The 17,209-nt window shown below is 35.2% G+C and overlaps 1 protein-coding gene across 8 annotated transcripts in view; it reads right to left on the bottom strand.

Moving 5' to 3' along the window:
* CEP55 (centrosomal protein 55) overlaps window positions 1–17,004 on the bottom strand; it is a 30,058-nt gene extending 13,054 nt beyond the window's left edge. For 2 of the 8 annotated variants that reach the window (XM_074295900.1, XM_074295895.1), the window contains exons 1-5: window positions 16,335–17,004; window positions 14,471–14,519; window positions 11,467–11,661; window positions 8,519–8,794; window positions 6,998–7,066 (exon numbers count right to left, since the gene is read on the bottom strand). In XM_074295900.1, coding sequence (XP_074152001.1) covers window positions 6,998–7,066; window positions 8,519–8,794; window positions 11,467–11,649 — 528 coding nt within the window. In that variant the 5' untranslated portion in view covers window positions 11,650–11,661; window positions 14,471–14,519; window positions 16,335–17,004. Of the gene's footprint in view, window positions 1–6,997; window positions 7,067–8,518; window positions 8,795–11,466; window positions 11,662–14,470; window positions 14,520–15,840; window positions 16,127–16,231 lie in introns of those variants that run through there. The other 6 variants (XM_074295903.1, XM_074295901.1, XM_074295896.1 and 3 more) reach the window with 5 other exon arrangements.
* Window positions 17,005–17,209: the final 205 nt, after the last annotated feature.

Genomic DNA, 17,209 nt, shown 5'->3' with positions numbered 1-17,209 from the left:
TATTAAAGTGATAGTTTCTGAGTACTGAGAAAAGAAAATAGTGATTACCACAAGTCAATATAGGTTCACTGAGAACAAGTCATAACAGACTAAGTCTTTGTTTCCTTTTTATCAGGATTTTCAGTGAATTAAATCAGGTTTAAATTTCAGCAAGTGTTTGACAAAATCTCTCATGGGTAAGATGGAAAAATAGAAACTGGATGATAGTAATTAATGATTAAAAAAAAAAGTTTGTGTGAAAAAAGATCTGTGTTTTATTGGATTGAAAGCTCAATGTGAGTCAACAGGGTGATATAATGCCATAAAAGTAAATGTTATCTTAGACTGCTTTAATAAAAGCTGGGTATCCAAAATGAGGGAGGGTGGAGTTCTGCTGTACTGTCTTGGCCACATTATATCTGGTCTGGTTTCAATTTGGCCATATTTTGAAAATTATGAATAAACCTGGATAAAAGATTTAGGGGTACACAATAGCAATAGTGGTTATTTGAAAAGCTATCATAGAAGATAGATTAAACTTGTTTGGTTTGAATATAGAAGGTAGAACTAAGAACCATAGAGAAGTTAGAAAGTCAGATGCAGGCTCCATATAAGGAAAAACTTCCTAACAATTAGATTCCAACAAAAGTGAAATAAAAATCTTTAAATGGTAGCGAGTAAACTTTCCATCCTACAGAGAATGGCCACAGACATTTTCAGCAATGTTACAGAAAGTTTGCCTTTGCAGATCTAGGGTGGGCTAAATAGCTATCCCTTACAATTCTGAGAGTCTGTGAGAATTGACCCATCTCCCCTATTTCCTGGAAACTGATTTGCCAAATAATATTAGAATCCTGTTCTTCCTAGCCATAACTATGAAAGGCACTATCCATTTGGAGTTTATTGTGATATATAAAGATGTTAGTTTAAACCTAATTTCTGCTAAAATCATTTGCAGTTTTGCCGGCACTTCATGTTAAATAGGGAGTCACTGGATATCTTTGTTTGCATAGTCTGTTTCATTCATCTATTCTTTTTAACTAATAGTAAATAATTTTGATAATTATCATCATATAATAGTCTTGACATCTGCTAATGTTTTGTTCCTGCTTTGTTTGTTTCCTCCTTATTTTCATTGTTCCTTGAGATTTATTCTTTAAAATGAATTTTAATATTGATATTGAGTTGGTTAGTTATATTACCAAATCTACAAATCAATTTAAGCATCATTTTTATTATGTGGACGAAGAAAAACAAAACAGTCCCATCTCTAGACCCACATCAGTATAGACCTCTCCAGTCTTATTGTGCTTGGTGGGACTCACTGGTATTTATGCTTTTTTTAGATGCACAAAGCCCCAGGTTATCTTCATATCATAAGGCATCAGAATAGGACAATATTTTATCTAAAGTCAGCCAGTAAGGATCTTTTAAGCACCTACTTACTGGCTGACTTTAACTTACGAAAATCTTAATGCATTAAATAAATGAATTGTTGTTTTATGTTAGAATGGGATAGGAACCACATTGACAAAAAACATAAATGAAGTTTTCAATGGTTTAAGTATGACAAATATGATAGATTTATGTGAATTGGTTGAAGACTAGAAAATTTCAGAAAAGGATGATTTTAAGAACATTTAAAAAGGTAATAAACACGGATCACTATTTACTTAGTCAAAGCAAATAGAGAAGGATAGAGAAGATCACTATACAAGTTAAGTAAGGTGAGAAGTTGAAAGACTATTTAATAAGGGATATCCATGTCTATGTAGGCACATGCACAAAATATATAGAGAGGAAAAGGTTATATAACTGAAGAATGGCTATTGTGTTCAGAAGAAAAAACAAGGCATACTTTTGTTATGTTATAAATCTGCAAAAATCAACAGTGCTAAATTGGGTTTGGAGTGTAGATGGGCCACTCCCTCAGTGAGTTCAATTACATGGGAAAATAAAGTTGTAATAATATTTTTTAAATAACACATGCATCTGAGCACATAAGGAGGATAGATTAAGATGGAGATAACTACTGGAAGGGAAATCTAGTGCAATTATCTCGTTTTACAGAGGAGGAAACTGGGTGGACAGTTAAGTGACTATCCAAAGACACACAGTTAAGTTAATGTCAGAATTAACAGAATCTAGGTCTCCTGATTTTCAGTGAAGGACTTTTTCTCAAACATCACATTGCTTCTCAAATGTGCTCACTTTAAAGCTTCACATATAAGATACAAAATGATGGTTGTACTCATCATTAATCACTTGTTTATACTGCCAATTAGTTGATAAATCATGAATCAATGTTTTTTGGCAATCACATTGCCATTAAGTACCAACTAGAGGGATGATGCTTACTTATCAAAATATTTAATATCAACTATCATTCAACTATAGAATTCATGTATAAGCTCTTAAGTGCTCTTGATATAGAGAGGTGTAAACTCTTCCCTTACAGTGTTCCCAGGGAAGATGGACCATGGATTTATATAGGCTACACAGGGCAATTAATACTATTGATTCTTTGCATATCAAGAAATTCTGAATACAGCTTTAGGCATATATAGGCCAAAGATGTATGTGTCTTTGGCACTATATTAATTGCTCAATGTTTTGCCATAGTTGCTACTATGCATAGTCCCAGAACTGCTCTGTAATAAGATCACAGATCTCAGAGTTAAAAGATCTTAAACGCGTAGTTTATCCCCTTTATTTTGAAGATAATAAAACTGATGTCCACAATGATTAGGTGATTTGAATAAAGTTACACTAGCTATAATTTTGACATAAATTCTCTGACTTCAAATCCAGTGCTTTTTTCTACCATAACATTCTATGTCTTCTGATAAAAAAAAAGAATGCTAAGTTCAAACAATTTTAGGATTAAAGGTTCCTGATTAATGTATCTGGATAGGTTAATATACTGCTAAGCCTGAATAGCCATCAATTAGTAGTTAATAATAATATTGAATCAAATTCAAAGTTACTGTGAGAGATTGTCTTGATTTAATATTTGATGCACCTTTAACAGAGCAGTATAGTATGTAGCTATAGCCAGTCAGTTCAGCCTGGAGATCAAATTTGGGTTAGCATTTGTGTAATTGACAGCCTTACTAGGATTGTAAAAGTTATAATTCAGATGTCATAGTATATTAAGGCCATCTTTAAATAATAATCCACCATCAATAATATGTTGTGCTTATTTCCATGGGCTGAAACATCAAGGTTATACTTTCACATAGAAAAATAGGGGAAGAACCAATGACTTTCATACTTAACCAAGCCTTTGTCTGAAGTTTACTTAGCATGTGGGTGATGCATTGAGGTAACAACACACATGCACTACCAAAATGCATCATTTAAAGTCTTGAAAAGCAGTATTCTAAAAGGCCACAAGAGGGTGGTATTATTCTAGAAAAGCAAAAAAACTTTTCACTTTGGTTTAATCATAGATTCATAGATCAAAAAAACTTAAAGAGACCTTCGAGGTGATCTAGCTCTATCTTTTCATTTCACAGATAATAAAATGGAGTTTTACATGCCTTCTTTCCTTTCCCCTTAAGCGGCTATAATACAGAACTGATTTTTTTCCTTACATATTGATGAATTGTTTAAAAATACAGCTAAATAAAATACTTTATATTTCTTGCCCTTAAAAAACCCTACTCCAGACTTCTGGAGAATTATGTTACTCTATATAGGTTGGTGGTCCTAGAAGAAAAAAAAAATGTTCCCAACCTTTCACAGCAAGTAATGACTGCAGAATTATCTTTATGTAGGTGATAACTATATGAGTCAGATTTTACCAACATTCAAAGAATGTTACAGCTGAATCTTTAGAGAGGCAACCATTAACACCAAAGACTTTCCATATATTAACCTAGCCTTACAGAATGAAAAAAGTAATGAGGATCACGTAGGAAGTTTGAGAGAACTGTGAAGGCAAGAATTGCAATATAAACTGTTAATTAATAGTATTAGTGAATGGCTAACAATAGGAATCTGTATTCCTATTCTACTTTCTTCATGGATTTTGTATTTTTAAATTATATATATATATATATATATATATATATATATATATATATATATATATATATATATTCCTTCTGCTGATATAGAAATAAAGAGAAAATCAGTAAATAAATAGCTATTTGGTGGGAGAGAACAATTTTTACTATTTGAGATCATTGCAAGATTAAAGCAAAGGAGGTATAATATGATCTCAAAAATAAATTGGGACAGCTATTTGGTGTAGTGGATAAAGCATCAGCCCTGAAGTCAAGAAAACCTGAGTTCAAATTTGACCTCAAACACTTAACACTTACTAGCCAGGTGACCCTGGGGAAAGGGAACCACTCCAAGCTACTTATAAGAGAAATATAAGTCAAAAAACTGTGAAGTTTCTTTTTATCTATCAGTTTGGTAAGGATGATTAAAAAACACAAAAAGAAACTAATATTAGGATGCAATACAGGAGGATAGTCCACTAATGTACTGTGGATGGAGCTGTGAATTAGTATAACTGTTGTGGAAAATACATAGAATTATGAGGAAAAATCACTAAACTCTCAACCTATTCTTGCATAGCTCCATTCACCATCCCTATAATATTCCAAACCAAAATATCCATCTGTGACCACCAAACCTTTATAATACATTTTTTAATTATCAATATTAATTAACATTTATATAACACTATGTGAAAGCACTATGTTAAGTATTTTACAATGATTATCTCATTTGATCCCTACAATAATCTTGGAAGGCAAATGCTATAATTAATCAAATTAAGTGCCTACCCTCTTTAACAGATGAGGAAACTATAACACAGGTTAACTAACTTGCTCAGGATCACAGAGCAAGTAAGTATCTTAAGTTAAACCAGGCTTCTTGGGCCTAGTGCTGTACCATCTAATTGACACATTATGCATTGTCTTTCTCTATTAGAATTTAAGTTCCTTGAAGGCAGAGATTCTTTGTTTTTGTATTCCCACTGCTTAGCATATAGTCAGCACTTAAAATGCTTTTTCAGAGTAAATCCTATATATAGCAAAATGTTAAATATTAATTGTAGCAAAAAAAATGGAAAGAAAGTCAATATCCACTGATTGATGGGTACATAATTCAACAAATTGTGGCATATACATGGAATAGAATGACATATAATTATGCTCAAAGAATTCAGAGGAATACTGAATGATTTGTATGACTTGATGCAAAAATGAAGAAAGTAGAACCGGGAGTACACACTTCATTACAGTAATGTAAAAAAAAAAAAACAAAAACAAACAAAAAAAAACCACTAAAGGTGTGAACTTGGATTAAAGAAAATTACCTACACCAGAGCCAAGATGATTTTAAAAAAAAATCTCCTTCCAGTTAAGAATTAGGAGGAGAAATAAGGGGTGGGATAGTGAAGCAATAATGGATTTACTCACCATTTGGTAGCACCAAATGTTTGCTGCATTTGCTGTCAGATATGATCTTTATATATCAGCCAATTGTGCTTAACCATTTATCTTTCTGATAAGGGAAGATAGGGAGTAACAGAGAAGATATTGGAACATAGACCTGCTGATATCAAGAGGCCTAAATAAAACCTTAAAGATCATAGGAGAATACAGGATACATGTAACTATAAAGAACTCCTGAGTATAAATATTAAATGGGATATAAAGTGGGGAGACATGCTCACAAAAGGCTTTTGGCAGTGTCATGCATGATGTTTCACACAAAACACCAAAGAGGAATACCCTCTATCTGGAAACATGTCAGTTGTACTAGTTAATAGTGTGCTGATTGTATAAAGCCCAATAATGTCCTCCTTAATAAGATCCAGGTCATTAGAGAGGCTAGCAATTCACACAAGAAGATAAAAAATGCATATAGTTGAATGGACAATCCACTAATACATGAGTTGGCTACAGAAATGAATAGGAAAAGAATAAACTGGATTGCTTTTGGAAAATCATACTGTGTTTACCAAGATCACAACTCTGTTGTAAAAGCTCATTTTTAACATCAATATTTTCCTGTCAATGCTATATGGCATATTGTTAATCATGGAATACCAACACTTGAGAGTGTTTTGAGTGACCCAAAGGACAAAATAAATTCACTCTACCTAGAGATGTATTTGCAGCATATTGCCAATAACAACCTTCATGCCAGAAATAGAGTAAACGCAAAGGTTGGGCCTCTCCACTGTGATATTTTTTGCAATGTAATAAAATGATTCCATTTCTCCTTTCAGAATGCAAAATTGCTTCAGAGAAGGTTTGTGTACTAACTGGTCAGAATGAAGCAGAAACCTTAAAACTCTCCCTGTACATTTTTCAGGCCAGCTACTTTTTTCAGTTTCCCTGATAATCAACTTATGATCATCATTAACCCTGTGTTAAATATCAAAGCAAGAAAAGATGGCCTAGAAATATAAGTTCTGTAGTATCTTTTAGTTTATTTGTTTTTAATCATGTTAATTATGTATAATTTATTGAGAAGTCATGTAAAAATACAAAAATACATATCATACAAATATCCATATCAAGTACATGTATACTTTTACTCTAAAATCACATGCTACTAAAAGCCAGACACACTTTCTTTATAATTTTTTCACTTTATGACGAAGGATTTTTTTAAATTAGGAAATTAAATCTTAAAAATGAGACATACATGAAAAATTATTATAATTTATATAAATGAAAGACAAAAAGGAGGACAGATTATAAGAACAGATTCCATCAATTAATTTGTACTATAGGAAATTTATGGCATGGAACACTTTAGGGAGAAAGAAATTTAAAGTAACCATTAGTGGCAATGGACAAACTTTCTAAAACTCTCAAAGGCTGCATGAGGTGATACCAGTACAGGGGGCTCTTAAAAATTAAATTCTGCTAGCTCACCAATAACTTATTAAAATTATAGTATACATATGGTAACAACTGCCATAGAATGTAAATTTCCATTTAAATAAAGAACTCATCAAAAGGAAAATGCCCATTGAACTTACGTCTTTCAGCTGTATTTCCACTGCATGAATATTAACCACAGGTGATTCAGTGAAACTTGTAGCCATGTTCTACAAATAAATCAAATTTATTAACTGTTTATTTAAGCATAAGTTTATAAATATCTCCAGTCTCACGATTTCTATCACATGACTAAAAGTAACCATCTCAGCTGGATGTACTCTGAGAAACTATCATCAAGAGTTCTTCAGGTATGATGCACTCTTTTTAAATCCACCAGAACAGCACAAACTTCCTTGTAAATATATCAAAAATATTCTAAAGATTTTCATCCAAATGAAAATAAATGCACTATTTAAATATCTTTTGAGAGATACTAAATTATCACATCAAAAACACAGTAAGTACCTATTTTTTAAAAGTTTCACTCCAAAAATCTATTTCTATTTCTGTTGGCTACATAGAAGATTATAAAATAGTTAAGTTTTCAGGCTAGATCGTAAAAAGCTCATAATGGAACTATATTTAAGCTCTTCAAGATTTAGTAATAAATAACTTTGATTGTCACTTTTTACTAAAAAGTTCAAAAACATTTTTAAAAAGCTTTCTCTATTTTATTTTTTTATCTAGCTATGATCCTGTGGAATACATTACAATAACAGGTAAGGAGGCCAAAGATAATGCATAAAAATGGATAAATTACTTATAAATATAATGCTGATTGAGAAATGACTTTAAAATTGTTTGGAACTATGATTTCATTAATATAGGAACTCCCTCCATAGATACAGACAGCAACTAGTGTGTAATCTATTATTTCAGAGAGAGCTGCCTGGAGAACTGAGAGGTTAGATGATTTGGCACTGTCATATGGATAATATATGTGAGAGGTAGGACTTGAATTCAGGTCTTCCTGAGTCTAAGGCTGATTCTGTAGCCAATATACTATATTATCTCTCAAATGTCAATACTATAAAATCTGTGTAGGAACTAAAACTAAATTAGAAATTTCTATTTAAAAGTCAATATTTACATTCCACATTCAAATATTTTAGTTTGTTTTTTATAGGCTGATTTTTTTTGAAGATCTAGTAATCTCTGATCTTAGATAACTTCTTTAGATAGCACTTTAAATTATATATAAGGAGAGAAAAATAATTTATGTAAAACATTAATAGCATATGCACTGATAGGTAAAATAGACAGCATGCTATGATATCCTAATACTAGTTGCCTCCATGTTACCAAAGCATATTTAAAAACTTTTAAAATCATGCATTCATTTAAGAAATTTCTTTCAGACACTTCCATGAAAATATTCAAGTTCTCAGCAGTAATATAAGTATTCTCCAGCCACCATGGACAAACTAATTCTAATTTATGTAAAAATAAACAAATGAGAATAATACTTTGAGTGAAGAAAATTATTTCTGAAATTAGTCACCCTATAACTAAGTCATGAGATAATCTCCATTACATATTTTGCTATACATTTTCTAAGTCTATCTGATTATATACCAAAATGAATCAGATGCTAGGATTTCTTATTTACATTTAAGTACCTGTGATAAATGAAGTGTACTGGCTTTGCTTTCAAGTTCTGACAGTCTTGTGGTTGCTACAGACAATTGCTTTTTCAAAATGTCGGTCTCTTCTGATAAAGACTTCAAGAGTTGTTCTCTTCTTTCCGCCTCTTTGGTTTTTTCTTCTAATTGATTCAGTAATGACCCAGTGCTATTTCTAGATTTCAGTTGTTCTTTTAATCGCTGTATTTCTTTTTCCTTCTCTACCAGATGGTAACTATTCTTTTCCTTTTCAGTTTCAAGGGCAAGTATTTTCTAGATTAAAAAAAAAAGAATCTTTCTGTAAAGTTAAATCAAATATTAAGATAAATGACATAATACAAGTAAATGTCAAAATGAGGGCAAGATAATGAATGTCAACACACAATAAAGTTCTCAATTAGTACTAATATCATTTTTTAATTCAAAAAATATGTTAAAAAACAAACACAAACTATTTGATATTTTATCTGCCGTAGTTTCATATCCAAAGTCAAAAACTTCCCACTTCTCTCAATTTTAGCCTCAATTGCCAGAAATAAATCAGTCTTCTTTGTTTGATTAGAAGGGAACTAGAGAAAAGTATTAGGTAGAAGTCCCTTTTTAAAGGAAGTTATAAACAGTGAACTATAAGGACTCAAGCACTACTAAATTTAAAAGTCATAGTTTAACAGCAATAGTTACTTCTTTAGATGCAGAAACATTTTCCCCCATTTTTCCTTTTTAACTACTTTAAAATTAAGGTGCTAGTTGAGAAAAGAAAAAGCAAGAAGCTTCTTCATCTTTCTGTAGTATGTGAATATAACAAAAGGAGGGCAAAAACTAAATTAGATAACTGATCTTACAATTAAAGGTTTTGTGTCAAACTGGAAAAAACAAAAAACTATTGCTGTTTATAACAGCCTACTAAAACTGTATTCAGGTTTAACCTATTGAAGTATGTCAATAGTCTGGGGTGTTAAAGGGCTCTATCCATGGTACTACTTTTGTTCAACATTTTAATCAAGTGAAGTCTTAGAAGATATCCTATCCAATTTGTAATGATAGGAAACAAATAGGGATAGCAATTATTCATTTTATAATACAAAACAAACATAAAAACCTTGATCATTTGAATTATCTTCTTATGGGTGGTAAAATTATGATTCGTTTTAATTAACAGAAATATATAACAGAATAAACAGAAAGTCTTTCATTTGGTTAAAAAATCAATTGCACTTATGATAGGGGAGAGTGTTAGCTTGGTAGTTCAAGTGAAGACAATCTGTCTTCAACTACTTGAGCTTATCTAGAATACCTCAACTGTCTCTTTTCTGAGGTCCAAAAAGCTGATTAAACATGTTTTATAGATGAATAATAGTTAAGCAATGACATTATTAAATCAAGACTATTTTTTTTAAGTTTGAGAAAGAAATTTATTAAGTTGTTTGGGAGAGATAAAGACTTAAGTCGCTTCTAATGTAACATTTTTATTTATTGTTATAAAATATCCCTTTGGTAGTTTGAATGGGATAGTATTAAATCTATAAATTATCTTCAGTGATATCATTTTTATATTATCACAACCAAATCATGAGTACTGAATTTTCCTTCGGCTACGTAAGTTGTTCTTTATTTCTTTAAAGAGATTCTTGCAATTGAATCTATGTGGGCATTGAAAGTGCTTTGGTAGACTGACTCATAAGCATTTTATGTATGGGTACTACAGTTTAAAAATAGTATTGATAAAATATATTCAAAGTAATGGGAGGAGAGATCTAGAAACCTTGTAATACAAGAACAAAAATTTAAGGGGCTTCTTAGTCTATACAACAGAAAAATAAGGAAGACAACCTTATGGTCTTCAAATATTCAAAGGTTTAAAAATATTTAGAATTTCTCAACTAACTACCCGTTCTGAAAGCTCAAAAGCTAATTTTTATAAATCAGAATTTTTTATAAGACTACTTAGCCAAGATGTGAGCGGCAACATAGTGAAGAGAGGACTGGACTTAGGAAAACTCATATCCAAATCCTCCCTTGAACACTTCCTAGATGCACAATATTAGGCAAATTAATCTCTGGGCCTCAATTTCCACATCTGTAAAATAGAGGGATTGAACTAAATATTCTCTCAGATTCCTTCCAGTGGTAAATTTAGGATCAAAACTCATAATGATATTTTATGACATAATATGTTGTTAAACACATTAAATTTTCACATTGTTAATTCAGTAATGTCAAATGAGGAGTCTTGATTCTAAGAAGTGAGTGAAAACACAGACTAGATTGTGGTCATGATGAAGAATTAGATTAATTATACATATGTTTCAGGAAAATCAAATAGTTTACAATATGAAAATGGATGTTATTTGATAAAATAATAAAATGCAATTGCCATCAAATAGCCAGTCTATGACAAACTATAAACCTGTGAAAATCTAAAATACAAAATAATTAAAAGTAGACTCAAACATTTAGAACATAAAAACCCAATGAAAAATATTCTTGCAATTAAATTTAGTTAAATGTGTTTTAAAGAAAAATAATAGTGAAATATTGACATTATGGAACCAAATACAGATCCTTTTTTTAAATTTTAGAAAGAAATTTCTTAGGTTGTTTGACAGATGTAAAGACTTTATAGGTTACTCTAAAACACATTAATAAATGATGGCCTGCTGAACTTGGAGTTAGAACCTCGGTTTAAAATCTTGAGTTCTCTCCCTAATCTGTATGGATAAGTCAGTTAACCTTTTACAATTTCACTTCTAATATACATTCTAATTCTATATATAATATACCCCATTCCATGTGGATTTAACATTTCTTTGGTTATGTTTGAAAATAAAAGACTATTCTAAGGCAGTCTTGATGTTATTCACCCTTTTCATTAGATTGCTCATTCAAGAATGACAAGGTCAATTATTTGAAGTTAATAGGCTGAAATGATGAAGAGAACCATCTACCTCTAGAAGTCTGTGTCTTTCTTTTTCTGCCAACTTTCCTTTTCCATTTGCATTTTCTTCCACAGACTTTTTAAGGGCTGCATTTTCTTTCTTGAATTTCTCTAATTCAGTTTCAGACTTGGAGGTGCTAGTCTTTAATCCCCATTTACTTTTTACGAAATCTTTGGGGCTTCTGGAGGACATATCTGGAATATTCTGTAAAAACAAAAATGAAAGCATTTAAAAGGATATTACGTGAAAGATTCAAAGCTATACATTCTCAGTTGCTTTCAGCAAAAGTAGTACCCCAAATGGAAAGGTATTCAAATCATACATTGGCCTTCCATACATAGGTTACAACTAGGAATATTTATAACCCAGAAAAAAAAATGATAATGCTTTACATCTCTTGCACTTTACAGTTTACAAAATACTTTTCCAGACATTAACTTATTTATCTTCATAACAACTCTAAGAGAGAGAAGCAGAATACTCATTATTATCCCTGGTTTTACATATGAATAGAGGATTAGAAAGGTTAAATGATTTTCACAAACTGATATAGCTTTTAAGTTGCATTTGATCTAATTTCAATCTAGTTTCAATTCAATGTTTTTGTGATCTCTTTCATCAGGCACTCAGGAAATGATGATCTAAGCCTGGATACCATGTAGGAAAAAATTACAATACACATGGAATCTAAAATGAACCAAATAGACAAAAAGTAATGATTGATAGTAGAGAGACAATGTAACATAAGAAAAAACTGAGTTTGGAGTCAGATCTCTGAACACTTATAATGAACCTTGGGTAAGTCAGTTAACCTTTATTAAATGATCCTCAGTTTCTGCATCTAACACTACCTATTCCATATAAGTGTGGCAAAGCTTACAAGAGATAATATCATTAAAGTAATTAACAGCTTGGTAAAAGAAGCACAAAAAAAAATCGAAGAAAATAACGCCTTAAAAAGCACAATTGATTCATCATTAGGTGAAAGAAGCACAAAAATTCAGTGAAGAAAAGAATTCCTTAAAAAGCACAAAAGATGAAATGGAAATGGAGATACAAACATTTACTAAGGTAATGGGGATATAATGACAAATATTCAATAGTTCTTACACTCAGAGAGTTTATATTAAAGCAAACAATATACACATGAATAAATATAAGGTACTGGGGGATGCCATTAACAGCTAGGGATAGTGAATCAGGAAGGATCAGAAAAACCTCATATAAGACAGAGCTTCTTAAACTTTTTCCACTTGTAATCCCTCTTCACCCAAGAAATTTTCATGAGACCTTAAGTACATAAGTATATAAAATAATGTACAAAGCAAACATTTACTGATAACAAATCATAATTTCTCAACCCCCATATTCAGTTATGAGATCTTATCTGGGGTTATGATCCACAGTTTAAATTTTTTTTTTAAGAGGTGGTATTTTCTATTCAGTAAACATTTATTAAATACCTACAGTGTACCAGGCACTATGCTAAGTACTGGAAATACAAAGAATGGTAAAAACATGGTCCCACTCTTCAAGGAGCTCACATTCTAATGAGGCAGACAATATAGGGGAAGGGGCGGGCTTGACCAAGAAAGACCTACTATAGAAGATGGGATTTAAGCTGAATCTTGATGGAAGTCAAGGAGGCTAGAAATCAGGAATGAGGAGGAAAAGCATTCCCAGTATAGGAGAAAGTCAGTGAAAAAGCAAGGGGTTGGAAAAATGGAGTAAAATGTGTGAGGAAGAGAAAAGAAGGCTGGTATTACTGGATTCTGAACTATATAAGGGAAATAAAAGGTAAAATGACTGAAGAGGTAGAAAGGGGTTCAGGTTGTAAAGGACTTTAATAGTCACAGAGTACATAACAGTAGTAATGAATAAGGCTGGAAAGGCAAATTCAAGCCAGGTTATAAAAGGATTTTAAATGCCAAACAAAAATTTGTATTCAATCCAATGACTAGGACAGCCAGATTGTCAGATGTGTGCTTTAGGAATATTACTTTGACAGTTGCTTGTAAAACTCTATTGGATAAGGAAGATATCTACAAATGGACTCTCCAATTGTCTGGCTTTCAAGGTAGGCCTTCCATGACTGGGCTTCACACTATCCACTACCTTTCCATATTCATTTTACAGAACAATTTGAATCCAGTTTTCCACTCTAATCATGCTAATTTTCTTATTGCTCCTCAAAAATATAATATTCATTTCTCCTCTTCCTCATACTGTTATATTTTCTCTTCTGTTATTAAAATCTAGCTATTCTTTAAGTCAATGTTAAGTTCCAAGTCCCTGAAGTCTTCCCCAATTCCTTAGTCCTCATGGCATTCCCCCCTAGTTTTGACTTCCAATAAAAAGTCTACACCATTAACGCACAATTGAACAATTATTATATCCAGTGGATTGTTCAGTAATCGTTTTAGGGACCTTGTCTTTTACTGAACTAGAAGTCCGGTGACCTGTGCTGATTCTGCCATTAATTAATTGTGTGACCTTAAGTAAGTCCTCTCTAAGGCTCGTGTTATCTGTAGAATGAAGACCTTGGACTAAATTGTTTGTAGGTGTCTTACAGCTCTGAGGTTTTATAACTCTATATGTATGAGCTATTATATTGATTCTGTTTCTTACATTCCCCAGAGTGCCTTGCACATAACAGATATTCAATAAATATTTGTGGACTGATAGAACATTATAAAAGAGTAGTTTTTTTCCTATTGCTAAATGCCTCCAGGGAAATCAACAATCCAATAAGCATTTACTAAGTGCTTCCCATGGACCGATACTGTGCTAAATGCTGGGAATACAAATACAAGCTGGAAATTAATTCCCAAATATTTAACCATCTACTTTAGTGGAGGTGGGGGAGGGGCACAAGTGAGTTAAGGCAGCTTCTGCCTTCATGGAGCTTATAGTCTAGAAGGGAGATGAGATACACAAAAACCAACATTAATATACAGTATTACAAGGCAGATATATTAGAGATAGAATAAAGTGTTAGAAGGAAGATCATTACCAGGGGATTAGTGAAGGCTTCATCATCATACAGGCCCTTTTACCTCACCCTGTAAAATAAATACAGGTATAATTACTCCTATTTTATACAGGAAGAAACTTGAGGCTCAGAGAGGTCGACTAGCCCATGATTACACAACTAATAAATATCAATAGTAAAATGTAAACACAAGATTTTTCTTCACTTCCAAGTCCAACACTCTTTCCACTATAGCAGGGGTTCTCAAACTATGGCCCCTCGGCTGGCTGAGGACGTTTATAGGCCCGCCGGGTTATGGCAAATGGGCTGAGGGGCGGAGACAGAGGGTGAGTTATTATTTTTACTATAGTCCCGCCCTCCCATAGTCTGAGGGACAGTGAACTGTTTATTTAAAAAGTTTGAGGACTGCTGAGTACAGCATGCTGCTTTTGAGCACTCGAGTGGGGCTCTACAGCATGAGCAGAAGAATTCAACAGCCCAAAAAGTGGAACAGAAAATACTGAAGGCCTAGGGAACAGTGAGCAAAGCGAGAAACTCGGGACAGCCCATGGCATATTCAGGGACAGAGGAAAGTTTCCTTAGGCTTCAGTGCAGAATGTAGAACAGAGAAATGGGAGAAGAATCTAGAGATAAGGCTGTAGAGTATTTGAACTAGTCCTTTAACTTAGTTTGGACTAAGATTCTTGGAGCCAAGGAGTGACATGATCAGCTATGTTCACAAGGAAGCCCAACGGGCTGAATTCACAAATTGGCATATTGAGGCCTGCTCAGCTATTTTGAAAGGCCTTGGTCACCAGCAATGGCAAGATGACTCCTTCTCAGCTGTCCCAGAAGGGATGCCTTTTCATGTGGCTTGTCTAAAATCAAGGCCCTCAAACTTTTCCACTCTAGACCACTTTTTGCTGGAGAAATTCTGAGGTGATCTGGGATACAAACCTATATAAAACAGATATACACATCAAACAGTGCACATTCACTCCGAGACCCCATCCCCCACCAGGCCACTAAATGGCCACACCCGTTTCTCTTCTAACTGAGATTCTGTGAAGATCCTTCTCATGGGGGCATGAAATACAGGGAAAATCCGGGCAGGAAAATCTTTTAGGAGGATATGGAAAGGAGAAATGAGAAGACACAGGCAATGTTAACTGAGTGGGGAATATAGGGTCGCGAAGAGGGGCTTGAAAAATCTCGTGATTACCATTTTTAAATATCTGTTTTCTCACCCTTTAGAATAGTCGAGATCCTTGGGAGGTTGTTTCATTCTGTATACAGACATTAATTACACGTGTAATAATATTTATACTTTGTGTTAATGTTGACCTGCCAAATGGGGCTCATGACAGCACTGCCCCCCAAGGTGGTGGTAGGGCCCAAATAATGTAACTTACCGCACCAGCGCCAGAGGTTACCTATCAGTAGTACCGGCCTACAGGGCGGCCCCGATTAGTGATGATGTGACTCTGTCCAAATCCCGCACCCCCCCCCCCCGCACCCCACCCCGGTCCTCGGTTTCCTCCGCATGTGGACGGTTATGGGGAGCAGAACGGACTCGGGGGAGAGCCTCTGCCCAGGGCCCGGCCCATTACCTCCCGGGGCCCTAACTCTACGACTCGGAGAAATCACAGAGTCCGGAGGCGAGGGAAGATGGGAGATCCCCAATCGGGGCTTGCGGCCGAGCAGCCGGGGTGGGGCCTCTCCAACCTCCTCAGCCGCGGGGCGGGGCAGGGCGGGGCCCTCAGCTGAGACGCTCCCGCATCCCGCGGCCGGCTTTGACTATACCAGCTCGCGATCTGAGGGCTCCTTGGTCACGGCCTCCCCCGGTTTCTGTCCCCCGATGACAGATGGAGCCCGCTTCACCCCGACGCCCAACGCCACCACCCACCTGAGACGGCAACGTAGTTCACCCTCTTCCACAGCCGAGCCCTCCACAGCTTCCGGGAATTTGAATCCCGCGGCTGAAGGGGGGATGGGTGTGACGTCACTGCCTGCGGGGCGGGGTTCCGGCAGAGAAGGGGCGGAGAGAAAGGAGATCTCTTTTTGTATTGGTTGTGAGCGCTAATGGGCGGGACCTGAACTCGTGGACTTAGGTGGTGGGGATAGAAACGGGGATGGAAACGGGGTTCGGGCCGTCAGTCCTTCCTCCCGGCCGGCCCCGCCCTATTCCGGCTCGAGGGCTTCCAGCTCCGCCTTTTACACCTGTTGAAGTCCCTCATTCGGCCGGCTGGCTCCGGGAAGGGGCCCCGAGGTAGACTCGGCGGGTGGAACGAAGCCGGGTGCAGCCTCCCTCCCCCAGCCCTAGATTGGGCCGTTCTAGCCCGGGCCTCACCGGGCCCGCTTCTGCCCCGGGCCTTCGCCTGTTATGGTCCGAACCGAGGGACCCTCGTGGTGCGCAGCCCGAGGCTGTACTTTTTAACCCACTTGTAACCGTTGTAGTCCTTCTCCCGTCTCACCCAATGGACGCGGAACGGAAGGATCGAAAGGGAGTAACTGGCCCACGGGCCTCGAGCGGCTCCCCAATCTCGGTTCCGATCACAGTAATTAACTGCAAGTCAATTAATCTGACTAATAGAGTGAGCCTCCCTCCCGAGGGGCGGCGCCCATTTACAAAACGGAGAGAAAAGAAATAGTTCCTATCCGAGGGGTGCGCGCGCTCAGATACAAATCTGCTCTGTCACGCAGGGGCAGGTGGGAAGCACTGCGAAAGTGACCGAAAGATGGCAGAGACTAGGAAAGTGAGCGGAGTGTCTCCGTTATGCA

This window comes from Sminthopsis crassicaudata, chromosome 2 (genome assembly GCF_048593235.1).
Source record: "Sminthopsis crassicaudata isolate SCR6 chromosome 2, ASM4859323v1, whole genome shotgun sequence".
In the NCBI taxonomy this organism is placed as follows: Eukaryota; Metazoa; Chordata; class Mammalia; order Dasyuromorphia; family Dasyuridae; genus Sminthopsis; species Sminthopsis crassicaudata.
The sequence above is the reverse complement of the archived record's forward strand: the minus strand, read 5'-3'. Positions and strand labels throughout refer to the sequence as shown.